This window comes from Anopheles moucheti, chromosome 3, assembly GCF_943734755.1.
Source record: "Anopheles moucheti chromosome 3, idAnoMoucSN_F20_07, whole genome shotgun sequence".
NCBI lineage: Eukaryota > Metazoa > Arthropoda > Insecta > Diptera > Culicidae > Anopheles > Anopheles moucheti.
In genome coordinates this window covers 1,851,373-1,870,668 of record NC_069141.1, presented here as the reverse complement: position 1 = coordinate 1,870,668, position 19,296 = coordinate 1,851,373, and the positions used below count along the sequence as shown (strand labels likewise).

Sequence of the window (19,296 nt, the reverse complement as noted above, 5' to 3'; positions counted from 1 at the left end):
TCGGAACTAACTAGAAGCGGTCGCGAGTGTCGATAACGTGAAGGGAAGTATTGTGAACTATTGTGCGCATTCTTATTTGGGTACTATAAGCGGACACTTGAAGCTGGCAAATAGTGTACCGAGTTCATTGAATAGGTGTTGTGAATGATTGTGCAAAGTGCGTCAGTGATAGTCCAATGACATTTGAAGAGTTTTGTGGTAGTCCCTTTTGGGTAAGTGTAGCAATTTCTTAGTAATGTTATCGGATTAGTATAACGATTACTTTAGTCGTAATCTCAGGTGAACATGTTGGTAGTGTAATTTATTGATTTGGTGACATTTAGCAATATTGTTACACATTCTTGGAACTGAAATACATCAATGCAACTGTTGGATCACTCAAGCCCTTTGCTTGTGATATGCTGAATTTGGTAGTGATAAGGTTTTACCATAAGCGGGGATCTACAAATATCGCACGACTCGCACAGTGAATCATGCCACATGCCATTTATCTTTATTGTCAACATGTTTTACGCTGTTATCGATAATTCGTGTCTGTACCAAAGAGGATTAGTGAATGATGAGTTTCAAAAAATCCGACCGAAGTTGACGTCTGGAAATATCTTTCACACCCTTTTGTTTTCCTTCATGCATCATCATAGTTCGCCATGAAAGGGTTACTTTATTTTTGGTAACCTTACGAAAGTTTTAAAAATGTTGCCCATGAACCTCAAACAATGAGCATTGATTACTACGAGATAAGAGTAACTTAGGGGAGCATTAAAAAATGTAGTAATACGCATTGACATCATGATCTTTCATTCAATATAGGACGATGATCTTACGTGGCGTGAGGAGGATCCCGATCTGACATTCTGCTTTCAGCGCATCATACTACAATGGACACCGTGCTTTTTCCTGTTCGTCTTTTCGGTTTACGAGGTGTTTCGAATTGTCACCAGCCGGTATCGAGATATACCGTGGAACTGGTACAACATAACGAAGATGGCCTTCACCTTCGCACTGATGGTGATGTCATGGGTTGATCTTGGCGTCGTCGTACAAAACATTGACGAGCCGGAAGTGTTTGATGTACAGATATTGGTGGCAATTTTCAATGCCCTCGCCTACGTAAGCTAAAACAACCAATGCGAGCGAAAGCCATCATTTCTCAATGTCCATCACCTTTTACGTTCTTTTCTGTCTTCCACAGATAATGGCAATGGCACTGTATTTCTTCTACCGCAAGTACGGTATACGTAGTACCGGTACGATGTTTATCTTCTGGTTCTTGAAGGCATTCTTCGGTATTATTCAAATGCGCACGGAAGCAATGCTGCACGACGTGCGTGGCTCCGGTACGGAAGACTTTGCCGAGTTTCAATTCATCAGCTACACTATACAGTACACGTTCAACTGCTGTGTGCTACTGCTGGAGCTATTCCCCGACAAGGCACCGCGGTACAGTGAATGGGCCAAGCTAAAGAATCCTAATCCAGAGCTGAGCACCAGCTTTTTCTCGAGGCTGTTCTATCTGTATTTCGATTCGTACGCGTGGCGCGGATTCCGCAAACCGCTCACTGACGACGACATGTACGACTTAAATCCGGAGGATACGTCCAGAGCGTTGGTGCCTCCGTTCGATAAGTACTGGTTCGAGAGTGTGGAGAAGGGCCGCCGCAAGCAGATCGCAGCTGATAAGAAGGCTGGCAAAACGGGCCTTGTGTATAAACCGAACGCTGCCACGAATGGCTCGGTACTACCGGCGATGGTTAAAGCTTACGGTGGACCGTTCTGGTTCGCCGGAATGCTGCAGTTTGCAATCTCGGGACTTCAATTCGCATCACCATACCTCATGCAGGAGATGATGGCTGTAATTGCATTGGATGGTCCATTCTGGAAGGGAATGATTATTACCCTCGGACTGTTCTTGACGTCGTTGCTGATTGCTTTATTTAACGGCCAGTACTTCCACCGGACATTCCTCGTTGGGTTCCGCATTCGAACCGGTTTGGTAAGCGCCATTTATCGTAAGGCGTTACGAATTTCTAGCTTCGCCAAGAAAGATACCACCGTGGGAGAAATTGTAAACCTAATGGCAGTTGATGCCCAACGTTTCTTTGAATTAACGTCCTACCTGCACGTCCTGTGGTCAGCTCCACTGATTATTGCGCTTTGTATCTATCTGCTGTACGAGCTGCTGGGACCGGCCGTGTTTGCCGGGCTGGGTGTGATGGTGATTATGATCCCGATCACCGGCTTCATTGCTACCCGGATGCGTGATCTGCAAGTAGAACAGATGGAAATCAAGGATGAGCGTGTGAAGAAGATGAACGAAATTCTTGGTGGCATCAAAGTGTTAAAGCTGTACGCATGGGAGCCAAGTTTCCAGGACACCGTTGTAACAGTGCGTAACCAAGAGCTTGATGTGTTGAAGCATGCCGCATACTACGGAGCGGGAACGTACTTCGTGTGGACGATGGCACCCTTCCTGGTGACGCTCGCTTCCTTCGCAGTCTTCGTCATGGCTGACGAGGAAAACGTTCTCGATCCTCAGACAGCGTTTGTGGCGTTGGCCCTGTTCAACATTCTACGATTCCCATTGGCAATGTTCCCAATGATGATCACGTTCGCTATGCAGGCCTGGGTATCGATCAAGCGTATCGACAAATTCATGAACAGCGAAGAACTCGATCCGAACAACGTTACTCACAACAAGAGTGAAAATGCGTTGGAGCTGAAAGATGGTACCTTTTCCTGGGGAGATGATGCACCGACGTTGAAAAACATCAATCTGGCACTACGTAGAGGAAAATTGTCGGCTGTCGTTGGAGGTGTAGGTACTGGCAAGAGTTCTCTGATATCGGCACTGCTTGGAGAGATGGAGAAAATGAAGGGATCGGTCAACACGGATGGTTCCATTGCCTATGTCCCACAGCAAGCATGGATTCAGAACGCCACTCTGCGTGACAACATTCTCTTCGGGAAACCATTCGACCAGGCGAAGTACGATAAAGTGATCGACTGTTGTGCCCTGAGGCCCGATCTGGAGATGCTTCCCGGTGGAGATACGACGGAGATCGGTGAGAAGGGTATCAATCTTTCCGGTGGACAAAAGCAACGCGTTGCACTGGCTCGTGCGGTATACGCTGACTCTGAGGTGTATCTGTTTGACGATCCGCTGAGTGCTGTGGACGCTCACGTAGGAAAGCACATCTTCGAGAAGGTTGTTGGACCATCGGGAATGCTGGTAGGCAAATCACGTCTTTTAGTCACACACGGCATATCGTTCCTTCCGTTCGTAGAAGAAATATTCGTCATGAAGGATGGAGAGATCTCGGAGAGCGGTTCATATCAGTAAGTGTGGAAGATTTGAAGGGATATTTCAGTTTAGTATTCAACTTCTATGATTTTTTTTTCCTCCAGACAACTTCTCGACCAAAAGGGTGCATTTGCCGAGTTCCTCACGCAACACATTCAAGAAATGGACGACGAGGATGAAGATGAGTTGAAACTGATCCAGGAAGCTCTTAAAGATGGTGAGGCAAAGAAGATCGTACAACGTGCAATGTCTACACGATCTCAACGATCGGGTAGCAGCAATGGAAGTATCCGCAAGAAACGTGTCAGTCGGGCAGAATCACGGAACAGCAACAAACCACGGGCAGTAGAACAAACTCCTCAGCAGTTATCCGCAGCTACCTTGATCGAGAAGGAAGAATCGGCGACGGGTGCCGTCGGCTACATGGTGTACGTGAAATACTTCAAAGGCATCGGTCTGTGGCTTGGGTTTTGGTCGATCTTCTTCAGCGTGATTAATCAAGGTGCATCCATATACGCTAACATTTGGCTTACTGACTGGTCAGAGGATCCAGAGGCGGCAACAGATAACTCGGTACGAGACATGTATCTCGGTGTGTACGGTGGTCTCGGTGGTGCTCAATCAATTGCTCTGCTGATCGCTTCCATTACGCTCGCCTTGGGCTGTGTGCGAGCAGCTCGCGAACTTCACCATAACTTGCTCGAAAGCTCCATGCGAATGCCAATGTCCTTCTTTGACACGACACCGCTCGGACGTATCATGAACCGTTTCTCGAAGGATGTGGACGTGGTGGACAACATACTGCCCCAGTCTATTCGTGCCTGGTTGCTCATGTTCTTCAACGTTGTCGGTGTTTTCGTGGTGATCGGTATATCCACACCCGTTTTCTTGGCCGTCGTACCCGCATTCCTCGTGATATACTACCTGATTCAAAAGTTCTACATCGCGACCTCACGACAGTTGAAGCGTCTCGAGTCGGTCACACGTAGCCCGATCTATTCACACTTCGGCGAAAGTATTACAGGCCAGAGCACAATCCGTGCTTATGGACAGCAGGATCGTTTCATGAACGAGTCCGAACAGCGAGTAGACTACAATCAGCTTACCTCCTACCCGAGTATTATCGCCAACCGATGGCTCGCCGTGCGACTTGAATTAGTTGGTGCCCTGGTCGTTTTCTTTGCTGCTCTGTTCGCCATGGTTGCCCGAGACAGCATCGGCCAGGCAACGGTTGGGCTTTCAATCAGCTACGCTCTGCAGATATCGGCAACGCTTAGTTTCCTCGTGCGAATGACTGCCGAAGTGGAGACAAACATCGTTGCCATCGAACGTTTGGAGGAGTACACCGTACTTCCGCGCGAAGCTGAGTGGCAGAAGGGAACTGTGGACAAGGCGTGGCCCGCCGAAGGAAAGGTTGAGTTCAAGGATTACCAGATCCGTTACCGCGAAGGTCTTGACCTGGTCATTCGAGGCATCTCGCTCAACGTTCGAGGAGGAGAAAAGATCGGTATTGTTGGTCGTACCGGAGCAGGAAAGTCCAGCTTAACGCTTGGTCTCTTCAGGTATGTGCAAGATGTGACGAGACCGTATCCGGTAGCATGAATGTTAACAAGACGTCTTTATGTCTTCATTCCAGAATTGTTGAGGCGGCCGGTGGACAAATCATCATCGACGGACATGACATCGCTCAAATGGGCCTCCATCAGTTGCGTGGTCGATTGACCATCATTCCTCAAGATCCGGTTCTGTTCTCTGGTACACTGCGAGCCAACGTGGATCCCTTCAAGAGTTACAGTGACGATCAGGTATGGAAGGCCCTCGAGCTGTCCCATCTGAAGACGTTTGTGAAGGGATTAGCGGCCGGACTGGAGCATGAGATCGCCGAGAATGGAGAGAACCTTTCGGTTGGTCAAAGACAGCTGATTTGTTTGGCACGTGCTGTACTGCGAAAGACGAAGGTGTTGATTTTGGATGAGGCAACGGCGGCAGTAGATCTCGAGACGGATGATTTGATTCAGGTAGGACACAATGCACACTATGCGCTTACTCGGGAAATACTAATTGAAGTTATTTTATCTCACTCAAACAGAAAACAATCCGTACAGAGTTCACTGATTGTACGATTCTAACCATCGCCCATCGGCTGAACACAATTCTCGACTCGGACCGAGTGCTGGTGCTTGATAAGGGTTTGGTAGCCGAGTGTGACTCACCGCAGAACCTGCTGGCAAACAGAGAATCCATATTCTTTGGCATGGCGAAGAATGCCGGTATTGTAAGCTAGGGTCACTGCCATAGTGCATCGATGCCTGGTGAATCTCGAATGGATAACGACTTGCCATGAAAAAAATGCATAAATCGGGTTGGAGAAGGTCGATACAGCATCGTAAGTCGTAATAGCGAAGCGGTCATTTCAGTCCAAACGTATCGAAACTGATAGAAGAATGGCAATGAAAACAGTTGCCAACGGCCACTGCCAGTATATTGGAGAAGGCAATATTTATTTCATACAAATTTATAATGATATTGATTAAATAAAAATGATTTATTTCCCAACATTGTGGCAAGCTTCCATTAGTTAACGAGTGGATGACGTCGAAAGTTTTACACAGCTTGACAAATATCGAGGCGACCTCAAGATAACACGTGTTGCTGCTTTTGTTGGTGCACCGCGTGTCACTGATAAGATAGCATTTAATGGCCCGTGTGAACAAAATCTGTACACGATCAGAGCGATGAAGTTTACCTTTAAGAAGTACGACAGACTCACGGCAGCATAAGAAACATCTGTTCATTATAGCGCAAGTAAAGCCTCGTAGCGAAATGATTGAGTAGGTTCCATCAGATTGAGTGAGGTAATACGAACAACAATTTACCGTACTCCATCTTGGAAAGTTTACCCCCACTGAAAGAGCCTTCCCTTGGTTCCTACCATCCGTACTCAGACTCGCGATCCCGTGCCGCAAAATATATATTCGATAATCTTATCACAACAAATGCACAATCTCGTGTAAATATATTCAACCCTGGCACACGCCAACGATGCAAAAGGGGTAAGGCAAGTTCAATGGTGGCTTGTCATCCGTAACAAACTCGCCCAAACCGATTGTGGTCGTTCCGAAATGGGGCAGATCTTGGGTCTTATCGGACGCACGCCGGCGTCATGCAAACGAATGCTAAAAAAAGGGAAGCAAAAATGTAAACTCACAATCACAATCAGCCCCTTATTGTTCCACTCTAGCATGAAGTGTTGTGGCGGTCTAGCATGACCGCCCGGAGTATAAAATGGGGCTGCGAGTGATCAACAATCTTTTAGTCGTCCAGTGGTAATTGAGTCGTGCAAATAGGTCTGTGATGACCTTCGAGGACTTTTGTGGTGGTCCGTTTTGGGACGAGGAGTTCGTGTGGGACATAGACAATCCCAACCTGACATTCTGTTTCCAGCGCGTCATCCTGCAATGGGTACCGTGTTTATTTCTGTTTGTGTTCTCCATCTACGACATCTTGAAAATTACCGAGAGTCGATATCGAGACATACCATGGAACTGGTACAATCTCTCCAAGATGCTAGTGATATTTCTGCTCATGTGTATGTCCTGGATCGATCTAGGCATGGTGGTGAATTATCAGGATGAGCAGGGTTTATACGATGTGCAGATCCTGACAGCCGTGTTCAATGCCTTGGCTTATGTGAGTGCGACAATGAGTCATAGTGGTGTACGAGTGATGCAATAATTATGTGTGTTTGTTCGATTCCCTTAGATTGATTTGATTGTGTTGCTGTTCTTCATGCGTAAGTACGGAGTTCGAACGTCGGGTACGATGTTCATGTTTTGGTTCCTGAGAATGTTCTTCGGCATCATTCAGCTCCGTACGGAGGTCATGGAGAACGACAAGCGACCGAACGCGATCGGATCCGGTGACACGGTTGACTTTTGGGAGTATCAGTACGTCAGTTACATCGTCCAGTACTCCTTCATCTGTTTGATGCTCGTACTCGAGCTGTTCCCTGATAAGGCACCTTCTTTCAGCTACTACCCCAAGGACTCCAAACCAAACCCTGAACTACGTTCAAGTTTTTTCAGTAAACTACTATTCCTACATTTTGATGCGTTCGCTTGGAAAGGCTTCCGGAAACCGCTCACAGTGGACGACATGTACGACATCAACCCACAAGATACATCTCGCGAGTTAGTGCCACCGTTCGACAAGTACTGGAAGATAAGCGTCGAGAAAGGGCGCAAACAGCAGGTGGCTAGTAACCGGAAGGCTGGCAAACCCGACATCGAATACAAACCACACTCGCCTTCGAACGGATCCGTTCTGTACGCGATGGTTCGCGCATACGGTGGTCCGTTTTGGTTCGCAGGAATGTTGCAGCTGGCAATCTCGGGGCTCCAGTTCGCTTCGCCTTATCTCATGCGGTAAGTAAAGAACAACCCGTTCATCCGTTTCAACTGTCTGCGCGTTATCTTATCGATCGTCGTTCGATTTTTATAGAGAGCTGATGGCAGTTATCGCATTCGATGGACCGCTCTGGAAAGGGTTTTTGTTGACTTTCGGATTATTTGGCGCATCTTTGCTACTGGGGCTGTTCAACGGGCAGTACCTTTACTACACCTTTCTGAGCGGATTCCGTATCCGCACCGGGTTGATAAGTGCCATCTATAGGAAAGCGTTGCGAATTTCGAGCGCGGCCAAAAAAGATACCACCGTTGGCGAGATCGTTAATCTGATGGCTGTGGATGCGCAGAAGTTTTTCGAATTGACCTCCTACTTGCATATCTTATGGTCAGCCCTGTTGATAATTGGATTGTGTGTGTTTTTGCTGTATGACATTCTTGGACCGGCCGTGTTTGCTGGGCTGGGTGTAATGATACTGATGACTCCTGTATCGGGCGTGGTAGCAGCGAAGCTCAAAACCCATCAAGTTTCCCAGATGAAGCTGAAGGATGAGCGGGTGAAGAAGATGAACGAAATTCTTGGTGGTATCAAGGTGCTGAAGTTGTACGCGTGGGAACCTAGCTTCCAGGATTCTATTTTGACAGTTCGCGACGAAGAAGTAGGCATTCTGAAGCGTATGGCGTACTACGGGGCTGGAATATTTTTCACCTTCACTATTGCGCCATTCTTGGTCACCCTGGTATCATTCGCCGTGTACGTGCTAACGGATGAAAACAATGTGCTCGATCCGCAGACTGCTTTCGTGTCGCTTGCCCTTTTCAACATTATGCGGTTTCCTCTCGGTATGTTTCCCATGGTGGTCACATTCTCCATGCAAGCTTGGGTATCGGTGAAGCGTATCGACAAATTCCTTAATAGTGCTGAGTTGGACCCTAGCAATGTAACAAACAACAAGAGCGATGAAGCACTCACCATCAAGGACGGAACGTTTTCCTGGGGAGATGAGACGCCCACACTGAAGAACATCAATCTCTCATTGCGCAAGGGACAACTGTCAGCGATCGTTGGTACCGTCGGTACTGGCAAGAGTTCTCTGATATCGGCACTGCTTGGAGAGATGGAGAAAATAAGTGGCCTGGTGAATACGGACGGTTCGATCGCATACGTTCCACAGCAAGCATGGATTCAGAATGCCACTCTGCGTGACAACATACTCTTCGGTAAGCCATTCGACCAGAAGAAGTACGATAACGTAATCGACTGTTGTGCCCTAAGGCCCGATCTGGAGATGCTCCCCGGTGGAGATACTACGGAGATCGGTGAGAAGGGTATCAATCTTTCCGGTGGACAAAAGCAACGCGTTGCACTGGCTCGTGCTGTGTATGCCGACTGTGAAGTATACCTGTTTGACGATCCGCTGAGTGCTGTGGACGCTCACGTAGGAAAGCACATCTTCGAGAAGGTGATTGGACCTTCGGGAATGCTGGTGGGCAAGTCACGTTTGTTAGTCACACACGGCATATCCTTCCTTCCGTTTGTGGAGAACATTCTCGTTTTGAAGGATGGAGAAATATCCGAAAGTGGGACTTATCAGTAAGTTACACCCTCTAGACCATTTATAAGCATTATCTAAACAGCACTGTCCTTACAGACAACTCATAGACCAGAAAGGTGCTTTTTCGGAATTCTTAAGCCAACACATTCAGGAGCTGGATGATGACGACGAAGGTAAGTCATAGAAGGTTCGTAATACTTGACGACTCTCTGTACGACTCGTTTGTTCTTGTAGAAATATCGTTAATACAGGAAACGCTTCAGGATGATGCTGCTACCAATGTTATTCAACGTGCCCTATCCATTCGTTCTAACCGATCAAATGGTAGCAATGGCAGTTTAAATAAAAAATCAATAAGTCGACAAGTGTCGAAGCAAAGTGTACAAAGCAAGGAACCCAATACCGTTCCAAACAAGGCGAATTTAATTGGTGTAGAAGAATCAGCCACCGGTGCTGTTACCTGGTTGGTGTACAAAAAGTATATCAAATCGATCGGCTTTCAGTTTGGCTTTGGATCCGTTCTGTTTACTGCGATCAATCAAGGGAGCGGCATTTTTTCGAACATATGGCTCACCGATTGGTCCGAAGATCCGGAAGCTGCTACCGATACATCCGTACGGGATATGTATCTCGGTGTCTACGGTGCTCTGGGCGGAGCGCAATCGATTGCGCTGTTTCTGGCCGCACTGCTCATCTCACTAGGGTGTCTGAAAGCAGCTAAAGAGTCTCACGATAAGCTGCTTGAGAGTTCTCTACGAATGCCGATGTCTTTCTTCGACACAACGCCATTGGGACGAATCATAAATCGCTTCTCGAAAGACGTCGATGTGGTGGACAATGTGCTTCCGGTGACGATAAGAGCCTGGTTGCTGTTCCTGTTTAATGTGTTTGGCGTATTCATCGTGATCGGTATTTCTACTCCGATCTTTCTTGCGATCGTACCACCGCTGATGGTGATCTATTACTTCGTGCAACGGCTATACATCGATACATCGCGCCAACTCAAGCGATTGGAGTCAGTCACCAGAAGTCCGATCTATTCACACTTCGGTGAGAGTATCAGTGGCCAGTCAACTATCCGTGCCTATGGACAACAGAACCGTTTTACACAAGAATCGGAGCGCCGCGTTGACTACAATCAACTTGTTTCATACCCAAGTATTGTTGCTAACCGATGGCTTAGCGTCCGGTTGGAGATGATCGGGAGTTTCGTAGTCTTGTTTGCCGCTCTGTTCGCCATATTGGCACGGGATAGCATTGGTCAAGCAACGGTTGGAGTTTCCATCAGCTACGCTCTGCAGATATCTCATTTCCTAAGTTTCCTCGTGCGAATGACTTCGGAAGTTGAGACAAATATCGTAGCAGTGGAACGATTGGAGGAGTACACCGTACTTCCTCGCGAAGCTGAGTGGCAGAAGGGAACTGTGGACAAGGCGTGGCCCGCCCAAGGAAAGGTTGAGTTCAAGGATTATCAGATCCGTTACCGCGAAGGTCTTGACCTGGTCATTCGAGGCATCTCGCTCAACGTTCGAGGAGGAGAAAAGATCGGTATTGTTGGTCGTACCGGAGCAGGAAAGTCCAGCTTAACGCTTGGTCTCTTCAGGTATGTGCAAGATGTGACGAGACCGTATCCGGTAGCATGAATGTTAACAAGACGTCTTTATGTCTTCATTCCAGAATTGTTGAGGCGGCCGGTGGACAAATCATCATCGACGGACATGACATCGCTCAAATGGGTCTTCATCAGTTGCGTGGTCGATTGACCATCATTCCTCAAGATCCGGTTCTGTTCTCTGGTACACTGCGAGCCAACGTGGATCCCTTCAAGAGTTACAGTGACGATCAGGTATGGAAGGCCCTCGAGCTGTCCCATCTGAAGACGTTTGTGAAGGGATTAGCGGCCGGACTGGAGCATGAGATCGCCGAGAATGGAGAGAACCTTTCGGTTGGTCAAAGACAGCTGATTTGTTTGGCACGTGCTGTACTGCGAAAGACGAAGGTGTTGATTTTGGATGAGGCAACGGCGGCAGTAGATCTCGAGACGGATGATTTGATTCAGGTAGGACACAATGCACACTATGCGCTTACTCGGGAAATACTAATTGAAGTTATTTTATCTCACTCAAACAGAAAACAATCCGTACAGAGTTCACTGATTGTACGATTCTAACCATCGCCCATCGGCTGAACACAATTCTCGACTCGGACCGAGTACTGGTGCTTGATAAGGGTTTGGTAGCCGAGTGTGACTCACCGCAGAACCTGCTGGCAAACAGAGAATCCATATTCTTTGGCATGGCAAAGAATGCTGGAATTGTAACTTGAACTACTTTTATCGAAACAACTGCCTGGCCGTATATCTCATACGGCCATACATACTTGTTAGATCTACTTGTAACATTTACAATATAGTATTATAGCAACTTCTTAGAAAAATTATTTTTAATATTAGAAATGTTAAATAAAAAAATGAATGATTGATTAATTAACTGTGTGTAAATGTGATACAAAATTGAAATCCGAATAATAACGTATAGAAAGTATAGTAAGTAAGTATTCGATCAAAATTGCTAAAAGCCGCATGATATAACAGAAGAAAAATGTTAAATCAATGGTATAATTATAGTAGCATAACAATCTTTAAAAGACTGATCACTTATCATGACTGACAGTTTCTTAGTTTCTCTTGAAGTCGAAAGTATGTGTGACATATTAGACTTTTAATCTTTCGTGTTGTCCGAAATTCCCGTGACAATGACTGTTGAATATAGCTGCTTGCTTTTCCAACTCAAACTCAATGATCCAATTTGTTGAATAAGAACTAAGTTATCCGATAAGACTGTCAAAATAACAGTCCCTAATATGGATAACATGAACGGAAACAATCAATAGCCGGTGTCATTGTTCTTCAAAAAACTTCAAGGATCTTCTCTTAATGTGCTTATCAAGTCCCGTGCAACATAATTTGCAACTCATAATTGCGCCATCAAAATAGATAGTTCCTTAAACACCGCTCACCTTGCGATATGACATGCGGTCGTTCAACGGTTAAAGCCCAACCGGTAGATATGTCGAGCCCTTCTTGTTCACTGGTGGGTCATGTGATAAGCAACCGCGCGGTGTCGAGAGTCACGTTTTAGGCGTACTCTCTAGCTAATTGCCTCCTACCAAGTGTAAATCTTGTTGTACCCTCAGGTTTACAAATATCCAACTATAGTTGCACCTTGCCTCTCCTCTTGCATAACGTATTAAAGTTACAACCAAACAAGCCTACAGTTGATAGCGACAATCGCAATCGGTTGCAGCAATCACAATCGGTAGTAGTGGTGTGGAAGTTCCCATAGAGGTATTTCCGATAACAACATGCTTCCTAGTTAGCTGTACAGGATTGGGACTCGATTGTCCCGAAACAGTTATCTATACCATCATCATCAGCATCATCGGCGCGTTCATCTCGTGATAGACTCTCGAATAACTCATCGTGACACAGCAAAAGTTGGTCGCAGGCTTATCGGATTCCCTTCTAGGGAAGATGAATTATTGCAAGGTAACATCTATTCGCCAATCGATAGTATTCATCGCTCGATGACTCGGCGTGGAGCGGTATAACGTTGTTGTGTTATCGCATGCAATTGTACGCACGGCGACGACGACCAGTATCGGGACAATAAAAAAGAACGATAAGGGTCCCCTTGTGCCAATCCAACGGGGGTATAAAACGGTACCGATTACCGAGTGGAGGGTTTCAGTCTTGACATAACAGTGGTCAGGTGCGGTCGACAATAGTGTGCTGAAGTGGTAACGTGATCCCCAACCCATAAGGTCCACGATGACCTTCGAGGACTTTTGTGGTGGTCCGTTTTGGGACGAGGAGTTCGTGTGGGACATAGACAATCCCAACCTGACGTTCTGTTTCCAGCGCGTCATCCTGCAATGGGTACCGTGTTTATTTCTGTTTGTGTTCTCCATCTACGACATCTTGAAAATTACCGAGAGTCGATATCGAGACATACCATGGAACTGGTACAATCTCTCCAAGATGCTAGTGATATTTCTGCTCATGTGTATGTCCTGGATCGATCTAGGCATGGTGGTGAATTATCAGGATGAGCAGGGTTTATACGATGTGCAGATCCTGACAGCCGTGTTCAATGCCTTGGCTTATGTGAGTGCGACAATGAGTCATAGTGGTGTACGAGTGATGCAATAATTATGTGTGTTTGTTCGATTCCCTTAGATTGATTTGATTGTGTTGCTGTTCTTCATGCGTAAGTACGGAGTTCGAACGTCGGGTACGATGTTCATGTTTTGGTTCCTGAGAATGTTCTTCGGCATCATTCAGCTCCGTACGGAGGTCATGGAGAACGACAAGCGACCGAACGCGATCGGATCCGGTGACACGGTTGACTTTTGGGAGTATCAGTACGTCAGTTACATCGTCCAGTACTCCTTCATCTGTTTGATGCTCGTACTCGAGATGTTCCCTGACAAGGCACCAAAGATCAGCCACTATCCCGAATCGAAAAACCCTAATCCGGAACTTCAGTCAAGCTTCTTTTCCAAGCTTTTGTTCCTCTACTTTGATGCGTTCGCCTGGAAAGGCTTCCGTAAACCTCTTACGATGGAAGAGCTTTACGACATCAATCCACAGGACACATCTCGTGAGCTAGTGCCACCGTTCGACAAGTACTGGGATATGAGCGTTATTAGTGGACGTAAAAAACAGATCGCTGCAGACAAAAAGGCTGGCAAAACGAACATCGAATACAAACCACACTCCGAAACGAATGGATCATCCCTGTACGCCATGGTGCGCGCATACGGTGCGCCATTTTGGTTCGCAGGAATGCTACAACTGGCGATATCCGGACTCCAGTTCGCGTCACCTTATCTTATGCAGTACGTTTCGATTCGTAGCTCCCCTGCGATAACGTGACGTCAATCTAATCGATTGTGTTTTTTTTTTCGATACCCCATTCGCAGAGAAATGATGGCGGTTATTGCACTGGATGGTCCCGTCTGGAAGGGCCTGTTATTGACGTTCGCACTGTTTATTGCATCGCTGCTGCTAGCGCTGCTGAATGGGCAGTACTTCTACAACACGTTCCTGAGCGGATTCCGCATACGTACCGGTTTGGTGAGTGCCATCTATCGTAAGGCGCTCCGAATTTCGAGCGCAGCGAAAAAGGATACCACCGTTGGCGAGATCGTCAATCTTATGGCAGTGGATGCGCAACGGTTCTTCGAACTTACATCATACTTGCACATCCTATGGTCCGGAATATTTATTATCGCACTGTGTGTGTACCTGCTGTACGATATTCTGGGAGCGGCTGTGTTTGCTGGGCTTGGTGTGATGATACTGATCACTCCCGTATCTGGAGTGATTGCTACAAAGATGCGCGATGCACAAGTAGCTCAGATGAAGATCAAGGATGATCGTGTGAAGAAGATGAACGAAATTCTCGGTGGTATCAAGGTGCTGAAGCTGTACGCGTGGGAACCTAGCTTCCAGGACTCTATTTTGACAGTGCGTAGAGAAGAAATTGGCATTCTGAAGCGTATGGCGTACTACGGTGCAGGAATCTATTTTACCTTCACTATTGCGCCATTCTTGGTTACTCTCGTGTCATTCGCCGTATATGTGCTCGTGGATGAAGAGAATATTTTGGATCCACAGACTGCTTTCGTGTCACTTGCCCTGTTCAACATTCTGCGCTTCCCTCTCGGAATGCTCCCTATGATGGTCACATTCTCCATGCAAGCTTGGGTATCGGTGAAGCGTATCGACAAATTCCTTAATAGTGCTGAGTTGGACCCTAACAATGTAACAAACAACAAGAGCGATGAAGCACTCACCATCAAGGACGGAACGTTTTCCTGGGGAGATGAGACGCCCACACTGAAGAACATCAATCTCTCATTGCGCAAGGGACAACTGTCAGCGATCGTTGGTACCGTCGGTACTGGCAAGAGTTCTCTGATATCGGCACTGCTTGGAGAGATGGAGAAAATAAGTGGCCTGGTGAATACGGACGGTTCGATCGCATACGTTCCACAACAAGCATGGATTCAGAATGCCACTCTGCGTGACAACATACTCTTCGGTAAGCCATTCGACCAGAAGAAGTACGATAACGTAATCGACTGTTGTGCCCTGAGGCCCGATCTGGAGATGCTTCCCGGTGGAGATACGACGGAGATCGGTGAGAAGGGTATCAATCTTTCCGGTGGACAAAAGCAACGCGTTGCACTGGCTCGTGCGGTATACGCTGACTCTGAGGTGTACCTGTTTGACGATCCGCTGAGTGCTGTGGACGCTCACGTAGGAAAGCACATCTTCGAGAAGGTGATTGGACCATCGGGAATGCTGGTGGGCAAGTCACGTTTGTTAGTCACACACGGTATTTCTTATTTGCCATTTGTGGAGAATATTTTCGTCGTAAAAGAAGGAGAAATATCGGAGAGTGGATCCTATCAGTAAGTTTCAGCTATTGGAAAATGTCTTGTAGCAATATGTTAATGTTTTATTATTTGTTTAGACAACTACTTGACCAGAAGGGGGCATTTGCAGAATTCCTCACACAACACATTCAAGAATTGGACGACTCAGATGAAGAGGGTAAGTTGATACAGTTCAACACAAACGAATATTATTTAATCTTACTTCTTCCTCTACAGAACTTTTACAAACCTTTAATCTTACTATCTCCTCACCAGAAATTAAATTAATCCAAGAATCGCTCAAGGATGATACGGCTCAACGTATCGTACAACGCACAATGTCCACGAGATCCGGTCGATCCGGCGGCAGTAATGGTAGCCAGCGCAAGAAGCGCATCAGTCGGCAAGAATCGAAGACAAGCTCCAAAAAGGAGGTTCCCATCATACAGAATCTGGACAAGGCAACGCTAATCGAAAAGGAAGAATCAGCAACCGGTTCTGTAACATGGGCTGTCTATAAGAAATACGTCACTGCCATTGGGTTCCAGTTTGGCTTCTGGTCGGTCGTGTTTAGTATAATCAATCAAGGTAGCGGTATCTACTCCAGCATGTGGTTAACAGATTGGTCCGAAGATCCGGAAGCAATTACTGACACATCGGTGCGAGACATGTATCTCGGCGTGTATGGAGCCCTGGGAGGAGTACAATCCATCGCACTATTCATTGGGTCGGTATTACTGGCTCTGGGATGTTTGAAAGCGGCGGAAGAATCGCATGATAAGCTGCTTGAAAGTTCCATGCACATGCCAATGTCCTTCTTCGACACCACACCGCTGGGCCGTATCATTAATCGGTTCTCAAAAGATGTAGACGTGGTGGACAACATTCTACCAGCAACGATCCGCGCCTGGTTGCTGATGTTGTTCAGCGTCATCGGTGTGTTTGTCGTGATCGGTATCTCTACTCCGATCTTCCTCGCGATCGTACCACCGCTGATGGTGATCTACTACTTCGTGCAACGGTTCTACATCGAAACTTCACGTCAGCTTAAGCGACTGGAGTCAGTCACCAGAAGTCCGATCTATTCACACTTCGGTGAGAGTATCAGTGGCCAGTCAACTATCCGTGCCTATGCACAGCAGCAACGATTCATAAAGGAGTCAGAGGATCGATTGGACTACAACCAACTCGTTACTTATCCAACGATTCTTGCTAATCGGTGGCTGGGTGTGAGGTTAGAAATTATTGGAAGTTTGGTGATCTTATTTGCCGCTTTGTTCGCCATCTTGGCCCGAGACAGCATTGGACAGGCAACGGTTGGGCTTTCCATTAGCTATGCACTGCAGATTTCTAACGTGTTGAGCTTCCTCGTGCGAATGACTGCCGAAGTGGAAACAAATATTGTCGCCATCGAACGTTTGGAGGAGTACACCGTACTTCCGCGTGAAGCTGAGTGGCAAAAGGGAACTGTGGACAAGGCGTGGCCCGCCGAAGGAAAGGTTGAGTTCAAGGATTATCAGATCCGTTACCGCGAAGGTCTTGACCTGGTCATTCGAGGCATCTCGCTCGGTGTCCGAGGAGGAGAAAAGATCGGTATTGTTGGTCGTACCGGAGCCGGAAAGTCCAGTTTGACACTTGGTCTCTTCAGGTAGGTAGCAGCATGTGAAATGTTGAATACCAAAAATAAATGCTAACGAGACTTTTGGACATCTTTCCATCAGAATTGTTGAAGCGGCCGGTGGACAAATCATCATCGATGGACTTGACATCTCCCAAATGGGTCTTCATCAGCTTCGAAGCCGATTGACCATCATTCCTCAAGATCCGGTTCTGTTCTCCGGTACTCTTCGGATGAATGTGGATCCCTTCAATAACTTCAGCGACGACCAGGTGTGGAAGTCTCTCGAGCTGTCCCATCTGAAGACGTTTGTGAAGGGTCTCACAGCAGGTCTGGAGCATGAGATCGCCGAGAACGGAGAGAACCTTTCTGTAGGACAAAGACAACTCGTCTGCTTAGCGAGAGCCATTCTTCGCAAGACGAAGGTGTTGATATTGGATGAGGCGACGGCAGCGGTGGATCTGGAGACGGATGATTTGATTCAGGTAAATAATGATTTGGAAGCAATCGCGAGGAACATCTTTACTGATATTGTATTATCTATTTCATGCAGAAAACAATCCGTACGGAGTTCGCCGACTGTACAATTCTCACCATTGCTCATCGACTGAACACGATTCTCGACTCGGACCGTGTGCTGGTGCTGGACAAGGGTTTGGTAGCCGAGTGTGACTCACCCCAGAACCTGCTAGCGAACAGAGACACCATATTCTTCAGCATGGCGAAGAATGCCGGAATTGTAAGCTAATGACCGATGCATGTTGTGGTATGATGTGTTCAGCTAGCATAAGTATTTCGTTCTTATTAGTAAGTGTAAATAGTTTGTACGTATTTCTGCGTTGTTAGCTTAAATTTTACGTGTGCCATACGAAACCAAATAAAGTTTCAATAACTCAGCCCTTGCTAAAAATGGTTGTCTTTATCTGCCTTGGTACCGATTACACCATGTTTGAAAATTATCGACTACCACGTGAAATTGTGTCCCATTTGCCCTGGCAACGACAACCCATTTGCTCTGGCATTTATGACACTTGTAGGCAAGATTACAATAATCTACGTAAAGGAAACAATCTAAAGGCGATAAGGGTCTTTTCGTGTTTTTTCAACAGTTTTTAAAACATTGTTTCCAGTGGTTATTTCGTGAAGTTTGTATCGCAATGGGGTTGAAAATTGGTACAAAAAGCGAAGCAAATTCTCTGTAATCAATACAATTGGTAACAGTGAATAAAAAAATCGTTTGAAGTAAGCTTTCAAATGAGTTTTGGAAGAGATTGAAAACCAGAGTATTGTTGAATAATTATAATAAATTTTACTATTATTAACTATTACTACGATATCCTTTCATGAATAATAGTTATACAACTATTTTATACTTCGATTGAAACCAATCACAATTGACACAATCGAACTCGTTCACATTAACTTTCTAACGCAAATGATGGTGAAATATTTGATGGATTAAATCACATGATAATGTTTCCCATATCCCTATGTTATATAATTAACAATTACGAAAACCGACTCATAAATTTGAACGGTCAAATTTTGTCCAAAACGCTTCAGTCGTGAGGACCATTTTCAATACGCTTCGATGTGGCACACAACATTGCGTTCAAAAGCTCTGTGCGCGAGATGGCGCTGCAAGGAAAAATAGCGCTAAATTGTAGGAGTGAGGGGTTGTGAAAAATAAAGAAGGAGAAAGGAACGAGAAAGGGGTCGCCTGAAAGCTTGGCTCTCATTCTCTCAAAGATAATTCTCTCGCGACAGCGGCGATGGAAGCGGTCTCACACAACGGCAGCACTTCCACCACAGCTGTTTTCGCGTGTTTTGGTTTTTTATGTTGTTTGATGCACATATTCTAGTACATTAATTGTAAGTTACTTACCGCATACACACACACCCATACAAACACACACACGCACTGTTCACTGCACTTTGTAACTGCTCTCCTAAGCGATAGCAGTAGTTGGACTA

General features: G+C 46.3%; 3 protein-coding genes across 3 annotated transcripts; all 3 read left to right on the top strand.

The window, feature by feature from the left end:
- The first annotated feature begins 176 nt into the window (after positions 1-176).
- On the top strand, positions 177-5,850 carry LOC128304983 (multidrug resistance-associated protein 1-like). Its single transcript, XM_053042241.1, has 6 exons — positions 177-212; positions 811-1,110; positions 1,193-3,336; positions 3,406-4,863; positions 4,938-5,319; positions 5,391-5,850. Exons 1-6 carry the CDS (start codon positions 177-179, stop codon positions 5,583-5,585), a joined length of 4,515 nt encoding a protein of 1,504 aa, XP_052898201.1. The 3' UTR covers positions 5,586-5,850.
- Positions 5,851-6,655: 805 nt separating this feature from the next.
- LOC128304982 (multidrug resistance-associated protein 1-like) lies at positions 6,656-11,614 on the top strand. The gene is made up of 7 exons (XM_053042238.1): positions 6,656-6,991; positions 7,064-7,725; positions 7,802-9,298; positions 9,357-9,433; positions 9,495-10,863; positions 10,938-11,319; positions 11,391-11,614. Exons 1-7 carry the CDS (start codon positions 6,656-6,658, stop codon positions 11,583-11,585), a joined length of 4,518 nt encoding a protein of 1,505 aa, XP_052898198.1. The 3' UTR covers positions 11,586-11,614.
- A 1,475-nt stretch (positions 11,615-13,089) lies between these two features.
- LOC128304981 (multidrug resistance-associated protein 1-like) lies at positions 13,090-18,190 on the top strand. Its single transcript, XM_053042237.1, has 7 exons — positions 13,090-13,425; positions 13,498-14,159; positions 14,244-15,740; positions 15,803-15,882; positions 15,981-17,352; positions 17,426-17,807; positions 17,876-18,190. The coding sequence occupies exons 1-7, from the start codon at positions 13,090-13,092 to the stop codon at positions 18,068-18,070; spliced, it is 4,524 nt and encodes a 1,507-aa protein (XP_052898197.1). The 3' UTR covers positions 18,071-18,190.
- The last annotated feature ends 1,106 nt before the right edge of the window (positions 18,191-19,296 follow it).